This window comes from Ochotona princeps, chromosome 28 (assembly GCF_030435755.1).
Source record: "Ochotona princeps isolate mOchPri1 chromosome 28, mOchPri1.hap1, whole genome shotgun sequence".
NCBI lineage: Eukaryota > Metazoa > Chordata > Mammalia > Lagomorpha > Ochotonidae > Ochotona > Ochotona princeps.
Genome location: NC_080859.1, coordinates 23269989 through 23287725, shown reverse-complemented (window position 1 = coordinate 23287725; position 17737 = coordinate 23269989). Strand labels below are relative to the sequence as shown.

Here is a 17737-nt window from a genome sequence, read left to right as displayed (position 1 = left end):
GGCACCAAGCTGCTGGGCTCCAAGCTGCTGGGCTCCAAGATGCTGGGCACCAAGCTGCTGGGCTCCAAGCTGCTGGGCTCCAAGCTGCTGGGCTCCGAGCTGCTGGGCTCCAAGCTGCTGGGCTCCGAGCTGCTGGGCTCCGAGATGGTGGGCACCAAGCTGCTGGGCTCCAAGCTGCTGGTCTCCAAGCTGCTGGGCTCCAAGCTGCTGGGCTCCAAGATGGTGGGCACCGAGCTGCTGGGCTCCAAGCTGCTGGGCTCCGAGCTGCTGGGCTCCGAGCTGCTGGGCTCCAAGCTGCTGGGCTCCGAGCTGCTGGGCTCCAAGATGGTGGGCACCAAGCTGCTGGGCTCCAAGCTGCTGGGCTCCGAGCTGCTGGGCTCCGAGCTGCTGGGCACCGAGCTGCTGGGCTCCGAGCTGCTGGGCTCCAAGCTGCTGGGCTCCGAGATGGTGGGCACCAAGCTGCTGGGCTCCAAGCTGCTGGGCTCCAAGCTGCTGGGCTCCGAGATGGTGGGCACCGAGCTGCTGGTCTCCAAGCTGCTGGTCTCCAAGCTGCTGGGCTCCGATATGGTGGGCACCAAGCTGCTGGGCTCCAAGCCGCTGGGCTCCAAGCCGCTGGGCTCCAAGCTGCTGGTCTCCAAGCTGCTGGGCTCCGAGCTGCTGGGCTCCGAGCTGCTGGGCACCGAGCTGCTGGGCTCCAAGCCGCTGGGCTCCAAGCTGCTGGGCTCCGAGCTGCTGGTCTCCAAGCTGCTGGGCTCCGAGATGGTGGGCACCAAGCTGCTGGGCTCCGAGCTGCTGGTCTCCAAGCTGCTGGGCTCCGAGCTGCTGGGCTCCAAGATGGTGGGCACCAAGCTGCTGGGCTCCAAGCTGCTGGGCTCCAAGATGCTGGGCTCCGAGCTGCTGGTCTCCGAGCTGCTGGTCTCCGAGCTGCTGGTCTCCGAGCTGCTGGGCTCCGAACTGCTCGGCACCATCTTTGGGGCTGTTCGGTTGTGTATTTTTCCCCTTTGGCTCCTCTGTCTCACACCGTGCTGCTCCCAAATCCAGCTGAGTCGTTTGGAATTTTCTTTTATCAATTGTTCAGGACTAGGAACATACAGCTTATTTTCATCTCTAGAATGAAGTACAAATCAAAATTTAAAAATTAAAAGAAACTGCAAAAAAAAAAAAAAGACAAACGGGTTAAAATAACAAATAGGTAGAAAAAATTAATTAAAATAAAGTGGAAAATGGATAAACCAAATAGAACAAGAAACCAACAAACCAACCAAACAGCACTCACCACCACAATCACAAACGCTGGGGAAGATGGGTCCACATCACACAGGTCACCAAAATAGCCCCCTGGCAAAGTGGACCTAAACCCAGGCCCATGCAGGGCTTATATAGGCTGCGGGAGTTTCGTCACCATAGGGATCCTAGTGACGTCAGTGGAGAAATGGACCAATCATGGTCCGGCAGGCCCTGGGACACATGCTGCTCTGGTCCTTATGAGGTCAGAGCAGGCAGGGACCAATCACAGCTGTGGGACTCCTGGGGTGGGGGAGGGTCTCTCATGAAGAACATTCCACATGAATAAAAATGCAGACCCCAACAGCTTTTTGGTTAGGTGGGTGATATGGGCTTTGGATTGGCGCAGCACCAGCCATTGTGCTCAGCTCAGCTGTGGCCACTATGGTCACTTGGGGAAAGAATCATCGGGTGGAAGATATTTGTCTCTCCTGTCTCTGCATATCTGAATTGCAATAAAAATAAATAAATCTTTATAAAATTGTATTGGAACAACAGATGTACAGAGAGAAGAAAGAAAGCTCTTCCATCCACTGATTGACCACTTCCTGCCTGGCTCTTTTTTGGTCCGGACTCCAGCCTGGGTGCCGCCTGTGAGATGACTAGACTCTGGGCTTGGAGTCACCTGTGGGTTAATTATGCTTGGGCCTTGAGTCATGGGGATTGAGGGCCATTGGTACTAAAGGTCACGGAGGCCGTTACGCCTGCAAGTTCACAGTTTCTTAGCGAAGCAGAAGTCACAAAAGCAAAAGTACTGCAGTTAGCAATGAGCTATGTTTACACCATTTTGATTTCAACTCTACAGCAGTAACAGTTGTAAAAAAGAAACACCTTAGTATTCACCTCAGACTGTAACTGGGGAATGGTGCAGCTGGTTTGTGCCCTAGAAATTAAATCCTGACCCTAATGTTTCTGTCAAATTTCAAGTTGATGATCCAGCGTAATAGTTCAGTGGCTAAATCCTCATCTGGCACTCGCTGGGATCCCATATGGACTGCAATTCATGTCCCGCCAGCTCCACTTCCCATTCAGTTCCCTGCTTGTGGCCTGGGAAAGCAGTCAAAGACAGCCCAAAGCCTTGGGACCCTGCACCCGTGTGGGAGACCCGGAGAAGCTTCTGGCACCTGGCATCGGATGGGCTCAGCTGTGGCCACTATGGTCGCTTGGGGAATGAGCCAGCGACTGGCGGATCTTTCTCTCTGTTTATCTGCCTTTCTAATAAACTAATCTTTAAAAAAACTAATTTGAAGTTGAGCGGCAAGGGTTTTTCTTTTTTAAGATTTTATTATTATTGGAAAGCCGGATATACAGAGAGGAGGAGAGACAGAGAGAGGAAGATCCTCCATCCGATTACAACGGCTGGAGCTGAGCCCAACTGAAGCCAGGAGCCAGGAGCCTCTTCCGGGTCTCCCACGCGAGTGCAGGGTCCCAAGGTTTGGGCCGTCCTCGACTGCTTTCCCAGGCCACAAGCAGGGAGCTGGATGGGAAGTGGAGCTGCCGGGATTAGAACCGGCGCCCATATGGGATCCTGGGGCGTTCAAGGCGAGGACTTTAGCCGCTAGGCCACGCTGCCGGGCCCGAGCGGCAAGCGTTTTAAAAAAAGCAAATGCACATGAAGAAACTGCCAATCCACGCAGGTATATGGTGCGACCCTTACCAAACCCGAATTGTTTCTGACTTGACACTAACACTCAAGCCTTAATAATACTGTTCACCTTTGGAAGCGGTTTCGGAGAAAACGCTCAACTAGCCTGGATAACTCACCAGCTGAAAAACGTGATAGAAGCTTCACTGACAGCCTGGTGGGGAGGGGGCGGGGCCTGGCGGTGAGGGGCGGGGCACGCGAGGAGAGGGGCGGGGCCTGACATGGGCGGTGGGACGAGCTGGGGAGGGGCGGGGCCTGGCACGAGGGGCCGACTTAGCCGGCGAGTGACGGGGAGATGGGCGGGACCTGACACGGAGGCGGGACCTAGTCTGGGCGGGACCTGGCGTGGAGGGCGGGATCTCGCCTGGGAGGGGCGGGGCACGGGTGAGAGGCGGGGCCTAGCCTTGAGGGGCGGGCCCCAGGCGGGAAGAGGGGCGGGGCCTGGCCTGGAGGGCGGGACTTGCTCCGCGCTGAGGAATCGGCCTTGTCTGCTGCCGCTCGCCCCACCCCGTGACGTCAGGAGGGCTCCGCCCCCAGCAGCCCGGGACTCCTGAAAGCGCAGCTGCTCCTCTCGCGCCCCGGAAGCTGCCCCTTCTTGGGGGTCATGATGGGCAGTAAGATGGCGTCTGCCAGCAGGGTCGTTCAGGTAAAGGGGTTCTGCCGCCTCTGCTCGCCTTGGGTGCTGGGGAGGAAAGGCGGTGGCGAGGACCCGCGGTGACCGTGGCCCTGAGCGGGGCCGGCGGCGGCGCCTCGGGGTGCGGGCGGGCGTCCTAGGGGGCCCTGCGTGTGCTGGGTCTGGGGTCCCGCAGCCCGAGTGCAGCGTCCGGCCGCTGGAGCGCCGTGCCCTGCGAGGCCTCGCCCCGGAGCCTGCGGGCCAGTCACCGGCCGGGGCTGTCGGTGATGGGCTCCGTTAGCCAATGGGAAGCGAGGCGTGGAAGCACAGGAACCTTGGCTCTGACCCGCCGTCCCTTCAAGGACTTGGGCATGGCGGGGTGGCCGGCCCCGCGGGGAGCCCTGGGCCAGGGCCACTGCGGGCACGCGAGGGGTGTGGAAGAATAACACCCTGTGTACGTTGGTCGAGGGTTTCCACAGGCAGCCGGGGCGACTTGATTCACCCAAGCTCCAGCCACTGACCTCCGACAGCTTTGTCTTGGCTTCTACACGTTTGGCATCGGCGTAGGCTTTGATCTTTAAAATGCTTTATGTTTATCCCTCACTTGCAGCTTTGCTAGAAGGGTGCTTCATGTGGCACAGGTAATGTTTCTCAAGAGACCTTTAGCAGGACGAGTTCCTGAGGTTGTTTTCTGAGTATGATCCTAGGTCTCAGGCTTTGGTCCCAAGTGCCACGAATGAGTCTCACTTATATCCTCCCGGTGTGTGTAAAGACGCTGGTTCACACCTCACAAAGGTCTGGCATCCATAATAGGTAACCGTTCGTGTCACTGACAGACACGTATGTGCAAGGCGATATTATACATCTACTGAGCTGATGAAAATTGAAATGACCAAGTGGGAGTGAGAACGTGGTGTGCAGGCAACCCTCAGTCGCTGCTGCCAGGGTTTAAAGTGGCACAGCCATGTTGGGAACGTCACAGATTTGTTACCCAGGGGAAATGAGGGACTATGCCTGTACTACACAAAAAGTCTGTGGGAAATTTTTCAAAGTTAGCAGCAGCTGAATTTGTGACAGTCTGCAAACCAGAAGCAATCCATATGTCCATTGTTAGGATACACGCTCTGTGGTCGCTTGAGATGGCCACAACCATAAGAAAGAGTTGATATGGACAGAGAGTCTGTGGGATGTTAGCATTCATCACAGGAAGCATCATGTATTCGTAGTACCTCCTTACAGATATCACACAATCTGATTCCCTCTGGCCTGTGTTGGGACCTCAGCGCCAGCTAGACAGATCTAGAGCTTGGAATTTAGTTGTTGATCCATTTCTTGAAGAAAGATGCTTCAAGAAACGATTACGAGCTAACAGGAAATCACAGTGGAGGGGCTTTGAACAGTAAGTGAAATGGCTTGGGTATCAGATCAGCTGTAACTGAGCTCAGAAAACTTCTAAGAGAAATTGAGAATTGTACTAAAAGCCACACTTCCCAGTTCTGAGATACTAGTAAATGAGTAGCATCCAGCTCCTGTAGGCTTTCCTCCAAAGCCTGCCACAGGAGGTGAAGCATGGCCCTGCCGTATGATCCTGAAGACAGGCACGTGCAGAGCCATGACGGCCAGGAGGTACTGTGATCCCGGCAGACACACAGTGGACTGTCATCCCAGCAGACACACAGTGGGCTGTCATCCCGGCGCACACACGGTGGGCTGTGATCCTGGCAGACACACGATGAGCTGTTATCCCGTCACACACATGGTGGGCTGTGATCCCAGCAGACACACAGTGGGCTGCTCTGAGCCAAGCTCAGCTTTGTGTTGCGTTTTTCCTTTGTGTTTTTCCTTGGCTTTCTGGAAGGCCAGAAACCATTCCCATCTTCTTCCTGGGAGAGTGTTGTGAGAAAGTTAGCCAGAGCTGTTGTAGAAAAACACGTGGGAATGCTTCGCCACACTTCTGCTCATTCTCGCCCAACGGGCTGTTTTGTGAGAGTTTTGATGGAAAATCATCAGGTTTAACCTCAGATGGCTTCCTTGGTGGTTTCCTAATCTTTTTTTTTTAAGATTTATTTATTTTATTACAAAGTCAGATATACAGAGAGGAGGAGAGACAGAGAGGAAGATCTTCCGTCCGATGATTCACTCCCCAAGTGAGCCGCAACAGGCCGGTGCTGCACCAATCCGAAGCTGGGAACCAGGAACCTCTTCCGGGTCTCCCATGCGGGTGCAGGGTCCCAAAGCCTTGGGCCGTCCTCAACTGCTTTCCCAGGCCACAAGCAGGGAGCTGGATGGGAAGTGGAGCTGCCGGGATCAGAACCGGCGCCCATATGGGATCCCGGGGCGTTCAAGGAGAGGACTTTAGCCACTAGGCCACGCCGCCGGGCCTGTTAATTTTATTTTTAATATTGTTTATATAGTTGAGAGGGATGCATACCCATGTGATCTTCTGATTAGGGTGGGGAGGGTCAGATGTTTTCTTTTTTTTTTTTCCCTTTTGTGTCTGCAGGGGAGAAGGAAGGAGCCCCTAAACTACATTAGCGCCCGGAGATAGGGGATGGATGGTGCTTTGATGCACAGGAACCCCACAGTGGGAAAAAATGTTCTAAGTGATTTTGATAGTTCGAAGATGTTGTTGGTTTCATTTCTCCAGGGTTGAGAAACTCTTTTTCAGGTCTTCTGGTTGGCAGAGTCCACCTAGGCACACTCATAGACCCAGGAACAAAAGCTCTGACAAGGCAGTTGATGCCCCCTGCTGGCCAGCTGAGCAGGATCAGGTGCGGCCTGTCACATTGAACCAGCCAGTGCACGTACCACATGCTGGTGGGTTTAGCTGCAGGGTCAGTTCTGCCCCAGCCCCAGACTTCACGTGAACCTATGGGTGCTATGGCCCAGCCCAGCCAGCCCTCCACGTACCTGTTCCTCCAGCATACCTGCGGGTACTGTGATCTGGTCGGGGCAACCCGCAGTAACCCGCATCAGGCCCACCCTCAGCCACAGTTGGGCTTTCCAGCTCCTACTGCAGCCCAGCCCAGCCCAGCCCAGCCCACATTACACCCCGCTCTTGTTGCACACCCATGGGTGCTGCAGCTTAGCTCAGCCCAGCCTGCCCTCAGAACCAGTCCGCACGTATGCCGACTGGTGCTTCTACTTTGTCCAGCCTGGCCTGCCGTAGCCCCGTTCTCGTGCTCACCCGCGGAAGGTACAGCCTAGCAGGGGAGTACCCAACGTCCCCCTGCCAGGCATGCTAGCAACCCTGTATTCTGCGCCTTCAAGGGATGCTGCGGTCCAGCCTGACACGACTTGTACCCAGTCCTGCACTTGCCAGCTGCTGCAGAGGCATAGTCTGGCTGGCCTGCCCATTCTGACTTTTGCTCACGCCAGTGGGTGCACCAGCCTATGCCACCACCCAATGCCAGCTGATGTGTGCTGCAGTCCTGCCTGGACCAGCCCATCCCCAGTCCCAGTTCTCATGATGCTCACCTGTGGAAGCAGTGGGCCAGCAGGGAAGTCCCCGAGGTCCCCCTAGTAGACCCACTCCTGACCCGACATGCCCTCTGGTTCCCCCCTCGAAACCGCTCCTTCTCTACCCACCTGTGAGTGCGGTGGCCTGGAGAGGTCATTCCTGCCCTGTCAAACATGCCATCAGCCACTCTCCTCCAAGGCATCCCAGAAGCCCAGAACTTCCCCAGGCCCGTGCAGTCTCCCTGCCTGGCGCCAAGTGGCGTGTTCTGGCCCCGTGTCCCACAACTTCCCCACATTATTTTTCTTTTTTTTTTTTTTCAAAATTTTTTAAAGATTTATTCATTTTTATTACAGCCAGATATACACAGAGGAGGAGAGACAGAGAGGAAGATCTTCCGTCCGATGTTTCACTCCCCAAGTGAGCCGCAAAGGGCCGGTGCGCGCTGATCCGAAGCCAGGAACCTGGAACCTCTTCTTGGTCTCCCACGCGGGTGCAGGGTCCCAAAGCTTTGGGCCGTCCTCAACTGCTTTCCCAGGCCACAAGCAGGGAGCTGGATGGGAAGTGGAGCTGCCGGGATTAGAACCGGTGCCCACATGGGACCCCGGGGCGTTCAAGGCGAGGACTTTAGCTGCTAGGCCACGCTGCCGGGCCCGACATTTTTTTTTTTTTTCTTAAAGTAGATAAAGAATAAGGAACTATGCTGACACACCGGTATAGTTAACTCAAATGAGGCATTAACCAGGCCCAGCATGCTTGCTAGCTTCTGGCCGCTTCCTCCCAGCAGTGTAACATTTATCTAGGTGCAAGGCAACCTGGGCAGTTAACTTACAGCTGGAGGAAAAAACTTTTTTAAAGATTTATTTATTCGAAAGGCGGAGAAACAGAGCTTCATAATTTGTTGGATTTGCTCAAACTATTGGAGTGTGACTCAAAAAAAAAAAATCCTTGTCTGTCATTGATACAAAAATTGTAATCGGTGAGATAAGATTGATGTCGAAAGGGGATGATGGAATAAGGCTGTTGCTGATGTAGTGCGATGTCAGGTATATAATCCTCACAGCGGGAATTTATAAGGCTGTATTATATCATGTTTTCAAGCTCAGAGAAGCAATACTGCATTCTTCCTGTGCTGCTTTTGTGCCTTTGCATTAGGTTAACCTAGATGGACGTGTGTAACCGGCCCGAAGTTAGTTCTCACTTAGAAATAGTCTGTTCCTGCATTTGGCAAATGTGTGAGAGTTTGCCGTGTTTCAGGAATGCTCGCTTTTCCAAGGTTTCTCATGAGTAAAGTGGGACAGAGTCCTCGGCGGTGGCCGTGGGCTGAAGCGCGAGCAGTGGGGGTAACAGCAGCAGGGCCAGTCAGGGAAGTGACAGGTGCTTCAGGATGTCTGGGGAGGCAGCCCTGCCGGAGGAACCAGAGGCCACGCGGGGACAGGCCTTTGAATGCTAAGGGAGAGTGTGAACTCCAGCCTGAAAACTATGGGACATTCTCAGACACTTGAATAGGACAGTGGCAGGAGGGTTTTGTGCTGTTACAGAGCTTGGTTATGAAAGACGGGAAACAGTAAATCGACAGAAAAGTGAAGTTTTTTTTTCTTGGTTTGTAACCCTGAGAACAAGAATGTATTGTAGCACTTTGTCGCAGCAGCAGGATGTCCTCCTCTGATGCGCCGAGATGGACGTAGAACAGAGATCGCCAGAGGACACGCCTCAGTCCCATCGTTCACACAGCAGTCTAGACGTCACTGTAGTTGAAAATTATGGTCTGTTCGTTGGCGTTACATACTGAAAGGTTTCCATATTAATATTTAAAGCCTCCTGTAGCACCCGCGAGAATGTTGGGGACAAAATGCTCCTACTCTTTAGGGTATGTCATAAAAACATATTCTAAACAGGTGTGTTTGTATAGGAACAGGAAAAAGACTGAAAGGTTACCAAGTGCTTTTGATCTGTTGTATCTGGGCTTGGGACTACAGTCATTTCTTTCTGCTTCTTGACATTTTTCTGCAAATTTCTCCAAGTGTTACTTACGTAGTCAGAAAAGATGCTGTTGACCTAATTGATCCTATCCTGAACTTTCCGATATTGACCTAGTAAGGAAACCACACTCAATTCAAGTCAGGAACCTTCCTTTCTTACTAAAATAAATCATGCACCATAAAATTGATGTTTTCTTCATGAAATTTTTAAGTTTTATTAATTTGATTTTAAAGACACAGTTACAGGAAGGGAGTGGCAGAAAGAGAAAGCGGGAGAGAGAGAGAGAGAGAGAGAGATTGCTGTCTTCCATCCCGTATGTTTGTAATGCCAAGGCTAGGCTGGCCGAGAGCCGGGAGCCCTTTCCAGCTGCCCCACTTGGGGGAAGGGGCCCAAGTACTTCCACCGTCTTCCATTGCCTCCCAGGCGTGTTAGGAGGGAGCTGGATTGGAAGTGGAGCAGTGCCCATGTGAGATGCCAACTTGTCCTGTTACCTCGCAGCGCTGACTCCTCGTGGGTTATTTTGAGATCAGTTGGCAGCACATGAAAAAGTCTCATGATACATAAAGTATGGCATTATGAATGGAAGATGAGCAAGTTATAATTCATAGGCCAGCTTCCCCGAGGAGGGAAAAATACAATGGAATGTTGATGTCATAGTCATTTCAACAAAGTTACCTTTTTATGAGGCTCAGTGAGATTCCTTTGAGATTAGCCAATGAGATTCCTTTTAACGCATGTCATTTTTCCTGTAGGTAGTCAAGCCACATACCCCATTAATAAGGTTTCCCGACCGAAGAGATAATCCTAAACCCAATGGTAAGTTGTGCTTTTTTTTTTTTTAAGATTCTATAAGCAGTGATTTTTAATTATTTTTTTTTCTTCTTATTTATTTGAAAGAGTGACAGAAAGCAAGAGGCGGGGAAGGAGGGAGGGAGGGCGAGAGAGTCGGCCACATGGGTTGCAGGGGACCGACGCTTGGGCCGTCCTCCACTGTTTCCTCGGGCACATTAGCAGCAAACTGGATCAGAAGTGGAGCAGCCAGAACTCAGACTGAGGGTGCCAACACTGCACACAGCAGCTGAGCCTGCGCCAGAGCGCCAGCACCTGGAGCGTGTTTGTTTGAAAAAAACAGCTGAGAGGGAGAGAAAGGGAAGAGACCTTCTCTCTACTGGATCACTTCCCCCAGTGGCGACAGCAGCAAGACGTGGGCCACACCAAGGCCAGGAGCCAGGACCTCCATCCTGGGCTCCACTGTGCACATGAGCGCCTTCTGCACCCTTAAGGACATCAACAGGGAGCTGGATCAGAAGTGGAACCAGCACTCACTATGGGTTACTGGCGTTGCAAGCAGTGGTTTAACCAGCTGTGCCACAATGCTGACTCCGTCTATTGAAGAATTATTTATGTTTACTGATTTCTTACATATAAACGCCACCATGTGTTGGCCCACGTGGGCTTTTGTGACAATCATGCGAGTGATATAGTTCACACGTAATGTGTTGAACTCCACTAAGTATAAATCATTTGCAAACTTGTTCCTATTCACTTTTGGGATTTACCTACTTAAAACTACCTGCTTATTCCACACCCGAATGATTAACCTAATTAGGCTGTTGTAACATTTCAGTGTCGGAAGCTTCGAGAGCCACAAGCCTGCCAGCTCACTCCTCTGCACAGCACGCCATGGGGAGTAGGTCGCCAGGCTTGCTGATGTACCAGGGCCCCCCGGACACTGCAGAAATCATCAAGTCACTGCCACAGAAATACAGAAGGAAACCCGTACCTCAGGAGGAAATGGAGTTTATCCAGGTACATTATTTTTTCTCTTTAAGGATTTTTTTTTTCCATTGGAAAGGCAGTGTTTTTTTTGTTTTGTTTTTTTCATGAAGGTAGAGGTTTATTTCAATAGCGTAGTAAGTTTGAAACTCTTGCCTTCAGCAAGGGGACTACAGTACTTACCTCAGGAAGAGACAGTTCCCTACATCGTCAGTGTGTAAAAGTTCTCCCTTTTGCACTTTGTTCAACACTGATCAGCAAGTGGATGCAGTCCACGTGTGCCTTGATCTGTCTCCTGGGTTAACTCAAGCTGCTTCTTCAGAGACTGGCATCTCGGGGGGCAGGGGCGAGGCGGCCTGAAGCAGACCTTCGCTGAGTCGCGGATGAACCACTCACTGCAGGGCAGGCAGAGTACCAGTCATGACAGTGCGGGCACACGGTCCCTTCCACACACCTTCCACTGCACGTCTCTGGAGAACCTGAGAAACACTGCGCCCCTTCTTCTTACTCAGCACAGTCGGCAGGGGGAGACGCAGCTGCACAAGACCCCAGCTGTGTAAGCCGCCACGGAAGTTACAACCAGCTGTCTGCTCTTGTACATTCACTGCGGGGCTTAGGAACCACAAACTTGTACATGGCTTCCACAGTGCGTTCCAAGCAGGCACACTTCATCATGGCAGCTGGAACACTTTTAGCCCTTCTTCCTTTCATGTGTTCGGAGCTGCATCCATCAAAGTGTAGGCATCACCCGGCTGGGTTTGAATTGGAACCTTGGCAGCTTCCAAAGTTAAGCCCATAATGGTGAAATGGTACATGCTGCCGTACAGGACTCGGAAGACTTCAGAAAAGCCAAACTTGCAGAGCCCCTGTGTGAGGCAGCTAGTGAAAGTCAGGGCCCCTCCTTAGCCAGACCACGAACACCATCTCTGTGAGTGTGACTGAGAGTCCGTTGAATATACCCTCATGCTTCCGAGGGTCAGCCTGCATTCAGCATTTCACTAGAATCAGGGGGATGAGAGCAGTGGGTGTCAGCCCACGACTGAAGACCCCACCAAAGCTCCACAGTACAGAAAACTTCATGGAGCCGTATTCGCAACTGTACTCTTCTACGGCCGCGGTGGCCCGGTTGCAGGAGCGGCAGGGCGGGCCCAGGGCCCGTCGTCATCAGCTTCAGGTGCGGCGGGGGAGGGGGGAAGGTTTCGCCCACGCCAGGTGTGCAGTGGCTGAGACCATCTCCTTATGATGGAGAACACGCGAGTGCTCGCTGGGGAAGGCTGTACCTCATGGAAAGGCAGATTTGCAGAGAGAAGGAGAAACAGAAAGATCTTCCATCTGTTGGTTCACTCGCCAAGTGGAGCTGAGTCAATCATAAGCCAGGAGACAGGAGCTTCCTCCAGGTCTCCCTCGTGGGTTCAGGGTCCCAAGGCTTTGGGCCGTCCTTGACTGCTTTCCCAGGCCACAAGCAGGGAGCCGGATAGGAAGTGGAGCAGCTGGGACATGAACCACTGCCCATATGGGATCCTGGAGCATACAAGGCAAGCACTTTAGCCACTATGCTTCTTTGCTGAGCTCTGGGTATGTTGTTTCATCTTAGGACTTAGCAAAACATTTTGGCTTTCGCAGTTTTATTTGCTGATGTATATGCTGTTCTCATTGTCTTGTCAAATGTGGTCACAGTTGGCAGAAAGGATCAAGTATGTCCGACCCGGGACACAGCCTCCTTTCTGCATGAACGGGCAGTAGACACAGCTACATGATGAGAACGACTGAGTCTTCAGTAAGCTTCTGAGACAGGATTGTTTCAGTTTACTTACATGGGAAGCAGAGTTTCCATCCACAGGTCTGTGCCCTGAACTCCTGAGCTCGACTGAGCTGAACTGAGCTGGGATCGGAGGAAGTTAACCCAGGTCTTCTGTGTAGATTACAGGGATGCAACCAACCACTCAGGCTACAGCTGCCTCCTGCCAGGGTCTACACCAGCAGGACCCTCTCTTTGGGAGCAGGTGCTAGGCATTGAACTCACGTGCAGCCATGTGGGTCAGTAATGTCCTGACCACCAGGCCCAGTCACTGTCCCAAGGTAAATGGAGGCAGGTCGCCTAGGTCAGCGTTGAATTCCTTCCAGATCTGAAATGATAGTGTATCAGTGAATGTTCCAAAGCCATGAAAAACCTGAAACTGATTTTAAAGAACTAGAAGTAATTCACTTAAAAGTGTGGAAATTGTCTGGCGGCCATGAAAAGATTTACTTGCTCAATTTAAAACTGAAGCTTACTGTTTTATCTTTTCATTTCCAGCGAGGAGGCCCCGAATAATCACCGTGGCTGCTGCTCGTCACCAGACAGAAGACTTGTCTCTACAATAAAGGACTCCCAAAATGACACATGGAAAATTGTATATGCAACAACTTTAATAAATAGTCTGTAAAAATCATGAAATATAGAAACTTTAGATGGACATCCATATTCTCCTAATTTATGTATCTCGGTCAGCTTCACCACAAGCTTACCTAATTGTTTATATACTTTATGCTTATTAAAGTATACATTTTTAAATGTTAGCCTATCAGTTTACTCCGATTATCAAGCATTCTCAGTGTTGAGCTTCTAAGCACACAGTGTCCAGTGAGCTGTGATACAACCCCCACAGTTTTCCTCTGTTCTGTTTAGATGGGGCAAGAACCGACCATGAAGCATCAGTGCTTGGGAGAAGTGCTTTCCGGAAATAACATGAGAAACAGTGAAATCATGGCTCCACTGTTGTTCTTCATTTGCCAGCATTTCTTGAGTATGAGGTCACTGGAGTACCTGGCTTAGTAAGTGTGGTCAACTGCAAGTGATAAACATAGACACACGATAAGGCAAATGACTGACATCAGGAATGGGCAGAGAAGTCAGGATTATTTGTAACTAGATTCAGGGAAAATTTTTTTTTTTCAAAGTATGTAATGGAAATCATAAATTGCAGTGGATTACTGCATCTTGGGAGAGGCTCAGAAGGTTGTATTACGTATCATTTATCGCTTTGTGATCCTATGTGTAAATCCTGATCATTAACTTTCTCACAAAGTCACACTGGGTAATTTACTTTATTAAAGCAATTTACAAAACCTCAGGAGGATCTTCCTATGCCAAGGAGATATATATAATGAAAAAAAAAAACTTCATAAAGCTAAATAAATTCTCTTCCATATCTGAATGATTTCTAGAATATATATTTTTTTTAAGAGCAAGGAATTTTTTTTTTTTTTTTATTACAAAGTCAGATATATACAGAGAGGAGGAGAGACAGAGAGGAAGAGCTTCCGTCCGATGATTCACTCCCCAAGTGAGCCGCAACGGGCCGGTGCGCGCCAATCTGAAGCTGGGAACCAGGAACTTCTTCCAGGTCTCCCACGTGGGTGCAGTGTCCCAATGCATTGGTCCGTCCTTGACTGCTTTCCCAGGCCACAAGCAGGGAGCTGGATGGGAAGTGGAGCTGCCGGGATCAGAACCGGCGCCCATATGGGACCCCGGGGCGTTCAAGGCGAGGACCTTAGCTGCTAGGCCATGCTGCCAGGCCCTAGAATGTATTTTTCTAAGAGTGTTTTTATTGGAAAGGTAGATCGGATCTGCAGAGAGACACAGTGTAGACATGGTAAGAAGCGTGTTGGTGGGAATTGCTGTGACGGGAAGCGCTCCCAGCATGGCGCTGTAGACGGAGCCCTCATATGGCTAAGTCGGGAAGTTGCTAGCTGGCTTTTTGCATTTGTAATCTCTTTTGTTTGTTTACTTTTATCTTTGATGATGACTGCATGGTTGGCCAGGCTGAGAAGCATTGAGGGTTAGGGAAAAGTGGGTGAAATCATAATTTCCAAATTCTCTTTTTCTTGTCTCTAGGGGAAGGGGAAGAGTTAAAGGGGGAAGCCACACCCAGCCTCCCAAATGTCCCAGTTGCTTGTTACAGAGAGTAGGTGAGAAAGATCCTCCATCTGCTGGTTTATTTTCCTGATGGCTCCCACACCCTGAGCTGGGCCAGATGCTGAGCTGCACACATGGGACTGGGGCCCAAGTAGTTGAGCCATTCTCTGCCGCTTTTCCCAGACATTTTAGCAGGAAGTTTTTTTTTTTTAAATTTTTTTATTGTATTTTTGTTTTTTTGTTTTTTTTTTAATTATTTATTATTTAACTTCATTAATTACATTGTATTATGTGACACAGTTACATAGATACTTGGGTTCTCCCCACCCCTCCCCAAACCCTCCCACCATGGTGGATTCCTCCACCTTGTTTAGCAGGAAGTTTGATTGGAAGTAGAGCAGCCAGGGCTTATATGCTAGTGTGTTCCTCCCCCAGGAAGCCTAGTTTCATTTAGGGGTACAGCACTTATATACAAGGGCATGCCAAAAAGTTTGAAGAAAAATAGAATTAACATTTGCTGGATTTCATGTAGAAAAGTTTTGGAATCTAAAAAAAAGTTTTGGAATCTGCAGTTTTTTTTTCCCCATGATACATGCTATGCATGAACTTTTTGAGGCCCCTTTGTATCTATAACCATCAGCAAGCCGGTTACTTTTGTTTGTTTTCCTTTTTTTTTTTTAAAGATTTATTCATTTTATTACAGCCAGATATACACAGAGGAGGAGAGACAGAGAGGAAGATCTTCCGTCCGATGATTCACTCCCCAAGTGAACCGCAACGGGCCGATGCACGCCGATCTGAAGCCGGGAACCTGGAACCTCTTCCGGGTCTCCCACGCGGGTGCAGTGTCCCAGTGCATTGGGCCGTCCTCTCCTGCTTTCCCAGGCCACAAGCAGGGAGCTGGATGTTTTCCTCTTTATTACAATACAGTCTTATAGGACCAAACTACTGTATCACCTGTTTGTAACAAATCCCAGAATTCGGTGACTCCCAGTGGGGCTGCAGTCATCTGAAGGCTTGTGTGGAGCTGACCAGTGGTTCTACAGGATGGGTCCCTCACCAAGCAAGTGATGCTGGCTGTCAGACGGAGGGCTCAGTTCCCCTGAATTTGAGACATGACTGATTTCATCCACAGTAAGCAATGCAGGCATGCAAATTGAGCAGTCGGGCCCTCTCATTTCCCGCCACCGGGCCCTTACACAACTACATTCACATCAGGACACAAGGTCATTCCGGCCTGTTTCGGAGACGATCAACAGGTCTGTAGTCTGGACAGTGCTAAGCAAAAGCTTAAAGAAGTGTGTATTGCCCAGAGTAGCAACTAAACAGTTGTCAGCAATGTGGTATGTGGCACCTCTGAGAACTCGGAGCCTCAAAGGTAAAACTCATTTAGCTCACTAGCACTATAAAGGGAGGTGGGATTGTTGTCACAGGTGATGTATTTCAGAAAGAGTACAGGCAAAAGTCCCATGAGAGCATGCATCCGTCTGGACTTGCCATCAAACGTGCAGAGGGTGTATTTCTGGCAATATACCAATCTTGCCTACAGCCAGGTACTGGCAAACGGCTCAAGATTTTGCAGCAGTAACGTAACATAAGCTAAGCACCTAGATGTCAGACACTTTTTATATTATGTTTACTGGGAAGGCAGAATTACAGAGAGAAGGAGAAACAGAGAAAGATGTTCCATTTGCTGGTTCACTCCCCAAGTGGCTGCAATGGCTGGAGCTGAGCCAATTCAAAGCCAGGAGTCAGGGGCTTCTTCTGGGTCGCTCATGTGGGTGCAGGGTCCCAAGGCCTTTGGCCATCCTCTATTGTTTTCCCAGGCCACAACCAGGGAGCAGGATGGGAAGTGGAGCTGCCAGGATTAGAACCAGCACGCATATAAGATCCCGGAACCTGCAAAGCGAAGGCTTTAGCTGCTAAGCTATTGCACCAGGCTTATGTCAGACATTGTTCTAGGAGCACTGAAGTTAGTGTGAAGTCAATCATTTAAGTGGTTCCTGCAGAGCAAGAAACCAGTTACACACAGGAGACTGTTCAAGTCATCCGTTTAGTGGGTGTTCCAATGCAGGCAGTCTGGTGCCAGAGTAAACACTGATACGTTCTACTCTACTCACGACTCAGTTTTTGGCTTTGGGACTCTCGTCTCTTAGAAACAACACGTGCAAAGGGGGAACTACTTGCTCGGTGATGGCTGCTCCAGCTCCGATCCTTCCAACTGTTCTCTCCTCCCAATCCCATATGCAGCCTGTGGGAAGAAATCAAACCGGCATCACCCACAGGCAGCCATCCGGATTGCTGCAGTAATTCTATAACAGGTTCTCTTTCTTTAAAAGCAAGCCCAACTGCTGGCTCACTCCCTAAGGATTTTTCGCAGAGCGCGGCAGGCCGAGCCAGGACCCAGAATGCGATCCAACTTGTCCCATGCGGGTGGCAGGGAGTCTACACCCGGAGCTGGAGCCAGGAAGTGAACTAGGACCTGGACAGGCTCTTTCGCTTTTCTTTCCCTAAGTCTGTAGCGTAATCGTCTTCAAAAACGGTCCGATCGTACTGTCTGCTCAGATCCCTGCGTGGCTTTTCAGTGACCTTTCCTTTACCACCCTCTTTAACACAGCACTCCGCTCTCCCTGTCCCAGCCTCACCTCCTTTCCCTGACGTGTGAGCGCTCTGGCACCGAGCCCTACAGATCGTCACACATCGGACGCGTTTGCAATGCTTCCCACCAGGAGACAGCGATCCTCAGATCCTCATGCTTCACGCTGCTTTTTCACTGTCTCTACAGTGTCTGACACACATCAGTTGAGTACTGATGCCCGCTAACAAAGGAGCACTTTACAATTCCCCTCGTAACCATCTGGGATGTCTATTTCCACTTCACAGAGAGGAAAACAGCGCCCGAGAGTCCTGATCCCCCACACAACGTGTTCCCGCTGAGCTGGACTCAGTCTCCCTAAATCTGCGTCTTCATGCGGGGAGCGCACCAGGCCTTAGCAACCTGTGCGCGCGGGGTCTGGCGTCCGTAGCAACCGACACGCCAGAAAACCCTGAGCCAAGAACCAGAAGGCTAGGTTAACTGTA

The 17737-nt window shown here is 50.8% G+C and overlaps 1 protein-coding gene and 1 pseudogene across 1 annotated transcript; one reads left to right on the top strand and one right to left on the bottom strand.

The window, feature by feature from the left end:
- The first annotated feature begins 3428 nt into the window (after window positions 1-3428).
- On the top strand, window positions 3429-13317 carry MRPS36 (mitochondrial ribosomal protein S36). Its single transcript, XM_004586148.3, has 4 exons — window positions 3429-3575; window positions 9735-9798; window positions 10610-10791; window positions 13055-13317. Exons 1-4 carry the CDS (start codon window positions 3534-3536, stop codon window positions 13070-13072), a joined length of 306 nt encoding a protein of 101 aa, XP_004586205.2. The 5' UTR covers window positions 3429-3533; the 3' UTR covers window positions 13073-13317.
- Window positions 10867-11919, bottom strand: LOC118760358 (solute carrier family 25 member 3-like; annotated as a pseudogene).
- Window positions 13318-17737: the final 4420 nt, after the last annotated feature.

Excerpts from the sequence above, each read along its gene's own strand:
- MRPS36 (XM_004586148.3), top strand. The coding sequence starts at position 3,534 with ATGATGGGCAGTAAGATGGCGTCTGCCAGCAGGGTCGTTCAG. Across the intron at positions 3,576-9,734 it reads CTGCCAGCAGGGTCGTTCAG|GTAGTCAAGCCACATACCCC; the intron begins GTAAAGGGGTTC and ends TTTTTCCTGTAG. Across the intron at positions 9,799-10,609 it reads AGATAATCCTAAACCCAATG|TGTCGGAAGCTTCGAGAGCC; the intron begins GTAAGTTGTGCT and ends GTAACATTTCAG.